This window comes from Cyprinodon tularosa, unplaced genomic scaffold (genome assembly GCF_016077235.1).
Source record: "Cyprinodon tularosa strain WSP-4 unplaced genomic scaffold, ASM1607723v1 ctg539, whole genome shotgun sequence".
NCBI lineage: Eukaryota > Metazoa > Chordata > Actinopteri > Cyprinodontiformes > Cyprinodontidae > Cyprinodon > Cyprinodon tularosa.
This window is the reverse complement of record NW_024039273.1, coordinates 419,324-432,500: the sequence shown is the minus strand read 5'-3', so window position 1 is coordinate 432,500 and position 13,177 is coordinate 419,324. Positions and strand designations below refer to the sequence as shown.

Below are 13,177 nucleotides of genomic sequence, written 5' to 3'. Positions count from 1 at the left end.
TAGAAGCTGCTCGACTGCATCGAGTGTAGGTTTCTTTGGCTGGAGTTCACCAAAAGGTCGACACATCGGCAGGCAAAGTTTTTGCAGGTGAATTTCTTGCACCTGAATTTTTAACTGATAAAAACTCAGTGCAAAGAATTCAATGTGTAAAAAAAAAAAATGTTTAAAATGTGGTGTTCAAAAAAAGGCAGATTCCAATGAGACCGTTTTTCTTCCATAGTTCAGAATTGGAAATAAAACCTTCAAAATGCCATCAAAGATCTGCACCTGTAGGGATTTTTCCTTCAGAGTAAAACAAAACGGAGACATCAGGACAGCGAATGGAAAAGGTTTTGAACATAAAGATAAAAACTGATCTTTCTGGCTCTAGAAAACCAAACGTCTCATGACTTTATTGAACATGGCTGTTTCTGACTTCACTGCATTAAAACTTGATCCTCCTCCGAGGGGAAACGGGACTGAACTGTGTCCTCCTCCTCTATCCTGCTATACGGCAGCAGTCAGATGATCTCTGCTTGCTCTGAATGGGCTTTTCCTCTTCACCAAAAGGTGGAAATCCTTCCATTTCTACAAGATTTTATTTTCTAATTGACATCAACTCACAGCTTCATAATGGAGGGGTTTTCATCTTTAAACACCTAAACCTAAAGGCAGCCTGGGGCCTAATCAATGACTTCATCTCACAGCAGATCAGATGGACGATCTGATATGTGAGGATAGCTCTGCAGCAGCGTTAGAACAGGGAAACCCCAGGATGACCACCATCTGTCTATGAAGTCAGTCTGAGTCATGCTAGCATCAACAACTAAGGCAGAACAAATACTAAAGTGCTTCTAAAACCCTCTGTCAGTTATTACAGCTTCATTCAGCATAGCTTCCACATTTCCCTCCCCTAAAATATCTTATTCTATTTTATAAGGAACTTTCCTGGTTGAATAAAGGTTAAAAAAATACAATTTTATGCATCTAAATTCTATTTCCCCCACAGAAATTAGCAAAGCCCCCCCCCCCCATCAGGACTGTAAACCAGCAGACAGTTAGTTTCTTTCCATTAAGCACAGCATCATTCCTGCGCAGTGTGTACGGATCTATACCATCCAGATCTATGACTAGAATGATGCTAGCAGAGAGGCAGGCTGAGGAGCAGTGGGAGCCTCACCGTTTGTCTGAAGCTCGTAGGACTTTAGCGAACACCTCCAGCTCACAGAACTCTCCTCCCAGCTGACAGAGTCGGCCCTGCTGGTAGAGCTGAAACACAAACACAGCGGAGAACAGTGAGAGACAGAAACGGATCAGAACCAACACACAGGCAGCAGTTCTGCTCTCTGGGTTTGGGATGTTTTAATGATTCACAGGGTTTGCTGAAGTCATCTAAACGCACTGAGGTGGAAGCTGCTGAGCGTAAAGCCCCGCCCACCAGCCCCTCCTCAGGCTCCCAGCCTCAGAGTGAAGATCAGTAGACCTAGACTCTGGCTAATGAGAGAACATCAGTATTCTCACATCTCTACATCTGTAAAAGCTGCTGGGGCCCGGGGCCACGGCTCCCTGTTTAAAGCAAAAGTCGCTCATATTCAGAATTCAAACTTCTGAAAGTTCTTTAAATCTGAAATGATTCCATCCTGTTCAATAAATGATCAGTGTTTTTAATTCAGAGTCATTTTCATGTGAATGTGCTTTACTGGAGGCATCCATGTTTGTCAAAGAACACTACTGCCACCTACTGGTTAGTGACATTGTCACGGTGCGGTATCGGCTGTTGATCAAGTCCCAGTGCTGTATCTGGTGTTTGCCACAACGCGCTATTATCCAAGTCATCTTGAAAACATTCTTCTTCCAAATGTTGGCTACATATTACGGGTTTTTTCTCTGGCCAGAAGTTCGATGGCAAATCCTCCCTCTTCAAGTTGGCGATCCAACGACCAACCCGTCCGTGGAGGATCAGGAATCAGAAAGGTGGAATAACTCTTTTTTCCACTTTTACCCGATGTATTCCAGCATCCAGCTGCCATGCACGTGGGCATTGTCAGTTTCACTATAGCTCTGGTGAATTTCAATGGTGAAGTCCTCTTGAAATCTTCAATAATTGTTGTTGATTGCAGATGTGTCTAGTAGTTCCCATTGATTTAGCTTGGAAAGCGGGGAGAATGGCGCTAGGCTTACCGCACCGTGACGTCACTGCTGGAAGATGGCAGGAGGGAGGGGCTACTATATCTGGCTAAAAATGGCCGCTCCCCGACTCAGTGATTGCCACGAAAACTATTGCTTTTATTTTTCTACTGATTAATGCTAAATTCATTAAATCACTGAGAACGTATTAGTTTTAGGTAGAAATAATGATCCACTGATCATTCCTCGCAGACCGGACTTTTCCTTTAAACCTTCATTTCTGACCCATGGCAGCCATGTTTCCTTTTATATCTGTAAACAACCCGTTTCCTAAATACACTTTTCTTCTTTCCAGGTCACTATTTCATGATTTTTGGAGACAGTCATGAAAGTGCTAATAACTCCTAATGTAGGTTAGATGTCAGCCAGTTCCTGAGAAGGATTCTGATCACTGTTTGCAACAGTTGATTTCTGAGAATCGGAGCCTTTTCTCGCAGGAACAAACCAGCAGTCTGGTTTGCTGAGGATCACTGTGAGCTGAGAGTTAAAACCCTCCCTTTACATGGTCCGTCATCAAAGAGGGGGAGATCCGTCATCTCTGGGGGGGGGGATCACACCGATAGCCAAAACATGCAGACTAGGTGGACCTGTAATCGGTTTGGAATGGGAGATAAAAAAATAAAAACACAAAAAGAAGCTTTCCTGCTAAAGTCTGGATGTGGTTGGCTCTACCATCAGAAACATCCAGCAAACCTGCAGATGCCTCATATTTATGGGCTGGACATCTCAAACCATTCCTCCTGCATTGATTGAAGTCTTTTTTCCCTTTCATTTGTCTCATCTGATTAGCAGCAATCCCCCCTTCCCTGACCTTTTTATCCAGTGTTTGCTGGAGTAGATTTTATCATAACTGACTAGAAATGTTAAATATACCAAATGAGATATTTATAAAATATTTAAAATGTGATTGAATAAAAGCAAATATCATTTTTGGTTCCCTCTGTTAAATGAGAACCTTCCGATGCGCCGGTCGTGTGAAACGGGACTGAAAGGGATCCCAGTCAGCCTGTAACTGAGGATCAAACCGTGTTTCCTGAACAATCTCAGCGCCTCGACCTTCGCTTCAACCCTTCAGTGTGATCTGTAGTAGGGCTGGGTATTTTCGCCAAAGTCATAAATCGATTTTGATTCATACAGTTCTTAATCGATTCATTTTGATTCGATCTGTTCAACTGTGTTTCAAAATACTCACGTATTTTTTTTCCTGTCATATTAATTACAACGTGAAAACTTGTAAATCTGACAGTTTAAACTTGAGAAGTGAACAAAACTGTCTCAAAAGCGCAAACTTGTTTGTGAAAAGTGAAAAAGTGAAGCCTCACACCATCAAGCAGACGTGACAGCAGACATTCATGAGCTGCATTATCTCCACTGCATAAGCCATATTAGCAGCGTTGTCTGTAACTACAGGGTGTTCGCTGATCAGCCCTCATTTGTTAATGTCTTCAGTCAACCTATTGGTCATATTTGCAGCTTCATGGCTTGAAGGCATCTTTAGTGCACCTTTCCTGCTCATCTGATTGTGAACGTCAAGCGCCTCACTATAAAACTAATCGATCTCATTCCCTAGACATTGATTTTGCAAAAAGGAAAAGGAATCGATTCAAAATCAATTAAATCGATTTTTTTGCCCAGCTCTAATCTTTACTAACAGTTCTTGTTTTTAACGTGGCACTGCAAAAAAAAAAAAAAAAAAAAAAAGTTGAGAAACACGTCTCAACAGTTTGACTCTAAACACGCTTGAAGCTGCGGTGGTCACCGTGGAATCGAAGACCTGCCAACACGTTAATCATTCAATAAATCTATTTTAGATGCCATTAAAGTTTTGGTGACGCTCCTCGTCTGTTTGGTTCTGTTAGAGCTGAAGCTAAACCAGCACAAGGAACACGCATTAGGTTTCCAAATATAGTCCTGATGTGTTCTTTAATATATTTACACACAATAAATGCATTATTTACTTTACAGAGCCCATTGCAAACTATGAAATATTAGCATGCACCTAAAACCCTCCATTCTTCGATAACCCAGAGGTGAATGGATGCTCGACCCACTGCTGTTCGCCGTCGTTCTCCGATCGTCAGTAATATCATTCAAGCTTTTTCCAAAAGTCGAGCAATTCAGCTCAACTGAAACTTTATTTATAGACCACATTTAAAACCACCCAGGGTTAACAAAAAGTACTATCAGGTAAGACAGAATGAAAGCAATAAAATAAATAAAATACATTAGAATATTAAATTAAAATGTGTCCATTCATTAAAAAGGAAAAAAGAGGAACCAAGAACCATGCTGATGACGAATCAAATCAATACTCAATTCTCAGAAATAAAATAGTTCTACTGGGACATGCCTACCATAGAGAGTGGAAATGATCAGTACAGTTTAATTTTCCTGCTGCTATGAAACAGTGCTGATGATGTCACTGATGATGTCAGCCATCCCATCTCTCCTGTAGAGAGAATTAAGGGATGAAACCCCAGCACTATGGAGGCCTTCAAACATGGAGTTACATTAGATTCAGCATTTAGACCAATAGATCCAACAAATGTGCTGAACTAAGAAAAAAGTAAGTAAGAAGGTTCCGGGTTTGATTCCCGGCCTGGGGTCTTTCTGCATCGAGTTGGCATGTTCTCCCTGAGCATGGTGGGTTCTCTGTCCAGGATGGACCCCCTCCTCTCTGTCCAGGGTGGACCCCCTCCTCTCTGTCCAGGGTGGACCCCCTCCTCTCTGTCCAGGGTGGACCCCCTCCTCTCTGTCCATGGTGGACCCCCCCCCCCCTCTCTGTCCAGGGTGGACCCCCCCTCTCACCCATAGACAGACAGATACCTGCACCCTTCACCACCCCAGCAGGGATAAAGCATGGATGATTTGATAATATATGAGTGAATAAAATGGTGAGGTTAGGGGATGCAGTGGTCCAGGCCAGTGTTTATTCTTGAACCACACCAGAAGCCCCCCCCCCCCCCCCCCCCCCCCCCCACACACACACACACACACACACAGAGACAGACACCACCTGGTAATCCAGGTGTTAGAACCCCCCCAGCTGTCAGGGACTCCCTGCCTGTAGCAGGCTAGTTTAACCCTTTCCATCCTACTGGTCTATCTCCAGTACTGAGGCCTGTATCCACAGCAATAATAACGCACTTCTTCTATAAAATAATCCCTCCTGATTGTCGTTAAAGTGTTATATTGTAGATGTCGGCCATGTTTAAATGGTTCAGGTAATGTTATTCCTGTGTGCTAAGCTAATGCTAGCAGCCCATGGCTGCTGCAGCTCACCTTGTAGTAGACATCGAACTGGATGTTCTCCGGCAGTGAGCGGATGTCCCTCCTGGAGCGGCTGTAGTTGTCCACCACCGCGGAGATAGCGGTGTTGTAGAGGCTCTCTGGGATCCATTCGAGCTCCGCAGCAGCCATGTTGTTTCTCCTAAAGCCCAGCAGCTATAGCTAGCTAGCAGCAGCTAACAGAGGCTGTTCTCCCAGGATGCTCAGATAACATTCACTATGGAGGGGGGGGGGGTTACTGATGCAGCTTCAAACGGTAAAATCTATTCATTCCTTCATCTCCGGTGTTTATTTGGCCACCCTTCAGCAGTTCCGTCCCCAGTTCCAACGCACGCATTTTCTGCCGCTGACGCGGTGACGTCATAGAGCAGCGATGGGCGCAGTCAGACCAGAGGCGCAGCTAATATGAATACATCTAAAAGGTTCCAAATTAACAGAGGTGTTCGTCAAGGCTGCCCCATTTCACCCTTTTTATTTATTTTAGTTGTTGAATTATTGTCAATTCACATAGTTAATGATAAGAAATTTGAGGGCATTTCTATTTTCGCTGATGATACAACTTTTTTTAAAAGATAAATACCATTTACCCAACTCCATTAATCTGGTTGCATCCGGTCTGAAACTGAATCTAACCAAATGTGAAATTCTACCTCTACATAACTGCAATGATGTTTTGATTTATGATATCCCAGTTAAGGAAACAGTCAAATATTTAGGCATATTCATTACTAAAAATCTTACTGCCAGACAGCATTTAAACTTCTCAAACAGAATGATAAAAACTAAATCCATTTTTAATTCTTGGCTTCAAAGAGACTTGTCAGTCCTTGGCAGAGTTCTTCTATCTAAAGCAGAAGGTCTCTCTCGCTTCGTATATCCTTCCTTATCTCTTTTTGTTAACAATTTGACAGCTACAGAAGTTAACAAATTTTTTCTAAACTTCATTTGGAAAAACAAATCACACAAACTTAAAAAAGGTGTACTATCAAACAGCAAAGCAGAAGGTGGTCTTGAAATTTTAGATTATTTTGACACTATGAAGACTTTTAAGGTCAACTGGTTAAAAAAATGTCTTATAAACCCTGAATCAATCTGGTTCTTCATCCCAAATCATATTTTTATTAAGAAGGCCTGTCTTTCCTTCTGAAATGTAACTTTTTACCTAACAAATTACCCATCAAATTGTCCAAATTTCACCAGCAAGCCCTTCTAGCTTGACACTGGCTTTTGTCCACAACTTTTCACCTCACAAGGCTATCATCTGGAATAATTGTGATGTTTTGATTAGAAACAAGTCCTTATTCTTCATAAATTGGTTTAAAAGAGACATCAATCACATCCTTTATCTCTTTGACAGTACTGGCAATATGCTTTCCTATGAGTGCTTCATGTCCTTCTATAGTTTTCCTGTTCCCTTCAGAGAATTTAACAAGATAATTAATGCTATCCATAAAAAGATAATTCAACTTGTAAAAAGTCACTTGAGTTACTGTAAATTTAAGAAAACTCTACCCACTCTCATATTGGAATGAATTAACCTAACAGACAGAAGATGTAACAATAGACTCATACGCCAGTGCTTTCAAAGTAAAAACTTTATCACACCTAGAGGTTAATTTTATTGGCATACCCATATTGATAGCATAAGCTGGAGAAGAGCCTGGCTCTTACCTCATATTCTAACAAAGCCAAAGAAATACATTTTAAAATCTTAAATATATACCCTGTAAACTGTATTATTGCTAGATTTATGGACATAAGTAACTCATGTACGTTTTGTAAAAGAACTTCAATTCAATTCAGTTTATTTATATAGCGCCAAATTCACAACACATGTCATCTCAAGGCACTTTACAGTTCAACCAGATCAAATTGATACAAAGTTTTCTATCTAAGGAAAACCAGTTGATTGCATTGACTCATTGACTCAAATACAATCCCCCACACTAAGCATGCTTGTAGCGACAGTGGAGAGGAAAAACTCCCTTTTAACAGGAAGAAACCTCCAGCAGAACCAGGCTCAGTGTGAGCGGCCATCTGCCGAGGCCGACTGGGGTTCAAGGAGACAGAAGCAGAGATACAAAAAGCAGCTGTAAAAGGCGGCCCCGTCCAGGAAACACACAGCCAGGCAGACGAGCTCCAAGGCAGCTCCCATGCCAGAGGACGAAGAGAGCACATCCACTCAGTCACGGTCAGAGAAACAGGACCACACTGGAAAACAGGCCGATCTCCAACATCTATAAACAAGGGTGTTGATAGAAGCAGCACAGCTGATGTTTCTTTCCAGGATGACGTCACAGCCAAACAGGAACAGACGAGGCAAAGCTACTCTGAGGAAAAGCAGAGAGAGCAGAAGGTTAGAGATTGAACTAACAGATTCTGCAGAATAGGAGAACAGAGAGAGAATGAAGCAGAATGATGAAATGGGGGTCCCTATGTCCTCCAAAAGTCTAAGCCTATAGCAGCATAACTATAGAGATAGCTCAGGATAACCTGAGCCACTCTAACTATAAGCTTTATCAAAAAGGAAAGTTTTAAGCCTAGCCTTAAAAGTAGACAGGGTGTCTGCCTCACGGACTAAAACTGGTAGTTGGTTCCACAGGAGAGGAGCCTGATAACTAAAAGATCTGCCTCCCATTCTACTTTTAGAAATTCTAGGAACCACTAGTAACTTCAGAAACGACTTGGCATTTATTTTTTAGTTGTGATGAATCCCAAAAATGTTGGAGTGACATTGAATCTTTTTTTTTCCCATTCAACTAAAATTGTATGCACACTAACTCTCAAAGATGTTATCTGCTATTACAATAACTCTGAACATCGTGACTTTGAACATATGCTTAATTTTATTATCATATACGCAAAAATTCATTCACAAACAAAAATGTGCAAACTCGATTCCTAACATTACTCACTTTCTCTTAGAGTTGAACTCTCTGATTGCATCCCTCAAACTGATTAAAAATAAAAAGAACATGTTTCTTGATAACTATAGAAAATACTTTCCTGAAACCTCTTACTGATATTTAATAACTTTTTTTTTATTATTTAACACTTGTCATTTGTATTTTATTGACTTTATTGACTGTTTCAAATTATTTTTCCTTTTAATGTTTTTTTTTTCTTGTCTAGTTCAATTATTGTGTAACTCTTGTGCAAGTCTTTATATCTCCCCCTCTGATGTGCTGTCCCTTAATACAAAACCTGTTTGTTTTGTACATTTGTTCAATAAAGTTTATTAATAAAAATAAATAAATAAAAAAAAAATAAAATAAAAAAAGACCAGAGTTGCAGCTATGGCGTCGCCCCGGGTGTCAAGGGCACAGAAATGATGGCTGTGTTCGAATTCATGGGCTGTGTCTTCCAAGGACCCGCCCTACCTGGACAGAGTCCTTCCAGGTCCTTGAAAATAAGGAGACAGAAGAGTTTGGCTGTGAATTCAAACAGGTCCAGCCTTTGGCAGCTTTCACCACTCTGTCGCTTAGCAACCGTCACAGTTGACACACAAAGCAGGAAATGAATTAATACCGAACTTTTCAAACCTGTTTCTTTTTGTTTGTTTTCATTTTTTCTATTGTAAAGTAACCAAATAATACACTGATGAGATTCAAGGTTCCACCCACCGGGAGCAGGAACTAATCAAATCAAATGTAATGATAGAAACCTTAGTCAGTTAAATAACCTGCTGCTGTCATTCGGCACATCTCTGATGTTGCTGCTATTTTCGAATATTCATTACTGTAAAAATGTCTATAGCTGCATATTGGTTATTTATTCTCCAGGTGAACAGTTTTATATTCCTAAAATACTTTTCAGTATTTTATTGGTTATATTTTAACTCTTCACTATTATTTTATTCCAGTCAGACTCCAGTCTGCCGCCAACATTCCACCCTTTCCAGTTCGCCTACCGACGGAACCGCTCCACATAGGACGCCATCTCTGCTGCTCTCCACCTGAGCCTGGCACACCTGGAGGAGAAGAACACCCACGATGGATGCTGTTCCTGGACTTCAGTTCAGCTTTCAGCACCATCATCCCACAGCATCTGATGGGCAAACTGGAACAGCTGGGCTTCAATACACCCCTCTGCTATTGGCTGCTAGACTTCCTCACCAACAGACCTCAGTCAGTCCGGGTCGGACCTCTGATGTCATCAGTCTAAGCCCCTCCCCTCAGGGCTGCGTCCCCAGGTTCACCACCGATCACATGGTGAAGTTTGCAGACGACACCACGGTGGTGGGCCTCATCAGAGACGACAAGGACCTGGACTACAGAGAGGAGGTGGAGCAGCTGGTGGAGCAGAGATAACAGCCTGATCCTGAAGGTGGAGAAGACCAAGGAGATCATGGTGGACTTCAGGAAGAAGCGGCCTAACCACGCTCCACTGCTCATCAACAGCTCAGCTGTAGAGGTGGTCAGCAGCACCACATTCATCACAGACACCCTCACCTGGACTGGAAACACCACCTCACTGGTCCAAAGGGCCCAGAAGCGCTTGGACTTCCTGCGGAGGATGAGGAGAGCCTACCTGCCCCCCCCCCATCCTCCCCACCTTCTACAGAAGCACCATAGAGAGCGTTCTGGCCAGTGACATCATCAATGACCCCTCCCAATGACATTGGGTCTAACGTTAGAAAATAGAAAGTAGAGGAAATGGAAAGTCATTCACTGTGAAATGTCAATGTAGGGATTCTTTATTAAGTGGATAAGGCTGTCGTTTTGTATCATTTGAAAAAGTCGTGTGGTGAAATATATTGCTTCAAACATTTGATGAAGACATGTATATTACATGTACATTATCAATTTAACACTTTTGGCACATCTGTATTAAAAGGGAATTCAAAGAGTTTAACTTCCTGTTCAAAGGGAGTCTTTCCTCTCCACTGTCGCTACAAGCATGCTTAGTGTGAGGGATTGCTGAAGAGTCAATGAGTCGATGCAATCAGCTGGTTTTCCTTAGATAGAAAACTTTGAATCAATCTGACTAGATGATCTGGTGAACTGGAAAGTGACCTGAGATGACATGTGTTGTGAATCGGCGATATAGAAATAAACTGAGTAGAATGGAATTTTATTATGCTGCTCTATTAACACATTAATTTAATTGTGATGGATTGTATAATATGTTATATTTCATGATTTATAGACTTCATAATGACTCTGCAATGTGATGGGCCTATTTATTTATTCTAAGTTAAAGTTAATCTACTGATGCTATGAAACAACCAGTCTGTGTCAAAGTGATGAATTTATCTTTATTTTAAAAGTCTTCAGTCTCCCTGAAAATGAGAACATCATCGTTGTTCGATGCTGTTGCGCACTGATTGTTTACATTGCGACCGGTCTAACTAGGGAGTACCAATATGGCGGCTGGTGGTTTCACTTCAACCGCGTACTACCAACGAGCAATCAGCAATCCAATGGATAAATAGAGATCAAAGGTCCAGGGCATAGAAGTTATATACATAGACGCCTCATTGGACACTGCAGGCAGCGACGCCGAGGTGCCTAAAGGGCGGCCATCTTGGATCAGACCACAGTTCAGACAGCTGCTCTCAGAATGAATAGGAGGTGCCTTAGATCTCATTTTAATCATAAAGACAATATGTTTATTAGAGATAATATTACAATAATCTCTTCCATGTCACAACCCCCTAAAAGATACAAACTAATTTTAAAATGACCTTTCAGTTAGATTACACAGATTTATTGATTAAAAACTATTAAACTGAAGTCAAACTGGATGAGATATATGCATAGTTATATAGTTTGCAATTAAATATTTATATAATAAACAGAATTTTTTAAATTAATATATTATAAGATTATATTTTACACATATAATATATTCATAGATACTATATTATTATTATTATTATTCAGTATTTTTAAGGATTGCGCTTTGATAATGAGTATTATGATCTATAGAGGAAAATGTGTTGTAATGTGACTTACAAGAGAGTTAAATTAATATTTAGTTTTTTTTCATTAATTTTATGTTAATTTTTATTCATTTTTTTAATCATCAAGACATTTTTGTCAAATCATAGTGAATGGTAAATTTATGTTGTGTCTAACTAAAGGGTTTTTGTCCTTATAAACTTGTCTAAACTACGTTTTTTTTGCATATGTAAACATTTGAAACATTTCGTCTATGTATATAATGTCTGTGGTCCAGGGCTCCGCCACCTAGCAATGATATTCTACACTGAAATGTCCTAACTATTTTGGCATTGTAATTGTTTATATATTAACCAAAATCTGACAAAAACAGTAACGTATTGTTCACACTAATTTGATAGAAGGGAAAGTTGGCAGGACTGATCTTTGGTCAGATCAGACCGCAGCCGCATTCCAAAAGATCCGACCAGCATCGGATTTGAAACGTCCTCCAAATGTGGCCCAGATCAGATTGGAAGAAGTCAGATTCTATGTGACTTGAAAGGCAGTGTTGTAGTACTTGAGATCGGTCTTGGTCTCGAGACCGGTTTCGAGACCATTTTTTGATGGTCTCGGTCTCGTCTCGGACTTGACCGCATTTGGTCTCGGTCTTGTCTCGGTCTCGGGCGCTGAGGACTCTGCATTTTATTTCAAGACCAGTCAAGACCACATCTGTGGAAATAACACTAATCATCAGAATATTATCAGTTTCTTTAAGATCCATCTTTTTATTGGATGCTTGGTCACAAGTGGTTGTCTGAGAACGGGTCCACATCCGGCCTGTGGTCTTCTGCCACATGTCTCTTCTCCTGTTTTTTTTAGTTCTTTTTGTGTTTTTTCAGCACTAGTGGCTCGTTTTATGGACAGTAGGCTGACAGGAAAGGGGATATGAGAGAGTGGGAGAAATATGCGGGAAAGGACCAAAGGTCGGATTCAAACCCAGGTCGGCCACGTCGAGGACTAAAGGCTGATTTATAGTTCGAAACTAGGTTGTCTGCGTAGGTGTCGCAGTGAACAAAAATACGTCCCCGCAGACACTCTGCTGCACCTCTCCTAAATTGTAGGTGACCGCAGACAGAACAGCAGACAGGAGGCCGGCTTGTTTTGTTTTTATGAACTAAAATTGCGTAAAACAACTCGTAAAGATGGACCAGCTAGAAGAGCGAGGTGTGCGAGAACGCTGGGACCCTTTTTCCACCTGGATCCCTGCTCCGTTGTCTGACAAACTCGCCCCCACTTCCTCACCGCCTTGGCAGTATCTAGACCCACAGCGAACTCAGATTTCAGCTTTCAAAAACCTACAATGCAGTTGATTCCTTCCCGCTATCATCGCAGCCCCAACCCCTTTACAGAAGAACAGAAGGCCTCGTCTGTTCAGCCAGGCCAACAATTCCCTTTAAAGACCCCCCTTTCAGAGACATAGACAGGTATGGGGCATTGCAGGCTGACAAAGAAGCCAAACCACCCCCATTCCAAAGGGGGGGACCCGTTCATCCGTTTCTATTTGCATGTTTTCTAAACTAAAACCAGGCTTTGTTGGGCTGCTGGATAAAACCTGGAACTAAACGCTATTTCTGACATTTTGAATTAAAAAAGCTTCCTGGATGGAAGAAAACGTCTTCAAACTTGGAAACAAAGTCGACTGATTTTAACTTTTTTGTAAAGATTTGATTCTTCTTTAATTCTTCTATGTCCAGTGTAACTAGGAAGTGCTTAGATGTACCTGTAGAGGGCAGCAGTCGCAACGGCGGTGCCACGTCATTTTATCAGAAGAAGACTAG

General features: G+C 41.3%; 1 protein-coding gene across 1 annotated transcript in view; it reads right to left on the bottom strand.

Annotated features, from left to right (window-relative positions):
* Positions 1-5,816, bottom strand: part of appbp2 (amyloid beta precursor protein (cytoplasmic tail) binding protein 2) — a 19,065-nt gene extending 13,249 nt beyond the window's left edge. Inside the window, exons 1-2 of the mRNA XM_038304612.1 lie at positions 5,449-5,816; positions 1,160-1,248 (exon numbers count right to left, since the gene is read on the bottom strand). Coding sequence (XP_038160540.1) covers positions 1,160-1,248; positions 5,449-5,586 — 227 coding nt within the window. The 5' untranslated portion in view covers positions 5,587-5,816. The remainder of the gene's footprint in view (positions 1-1,159; positions 1,249-5,448) is intronic.
* Between the last annotated feature and the right edge of the window lie 7,361 nt (positions 5,817-13,177).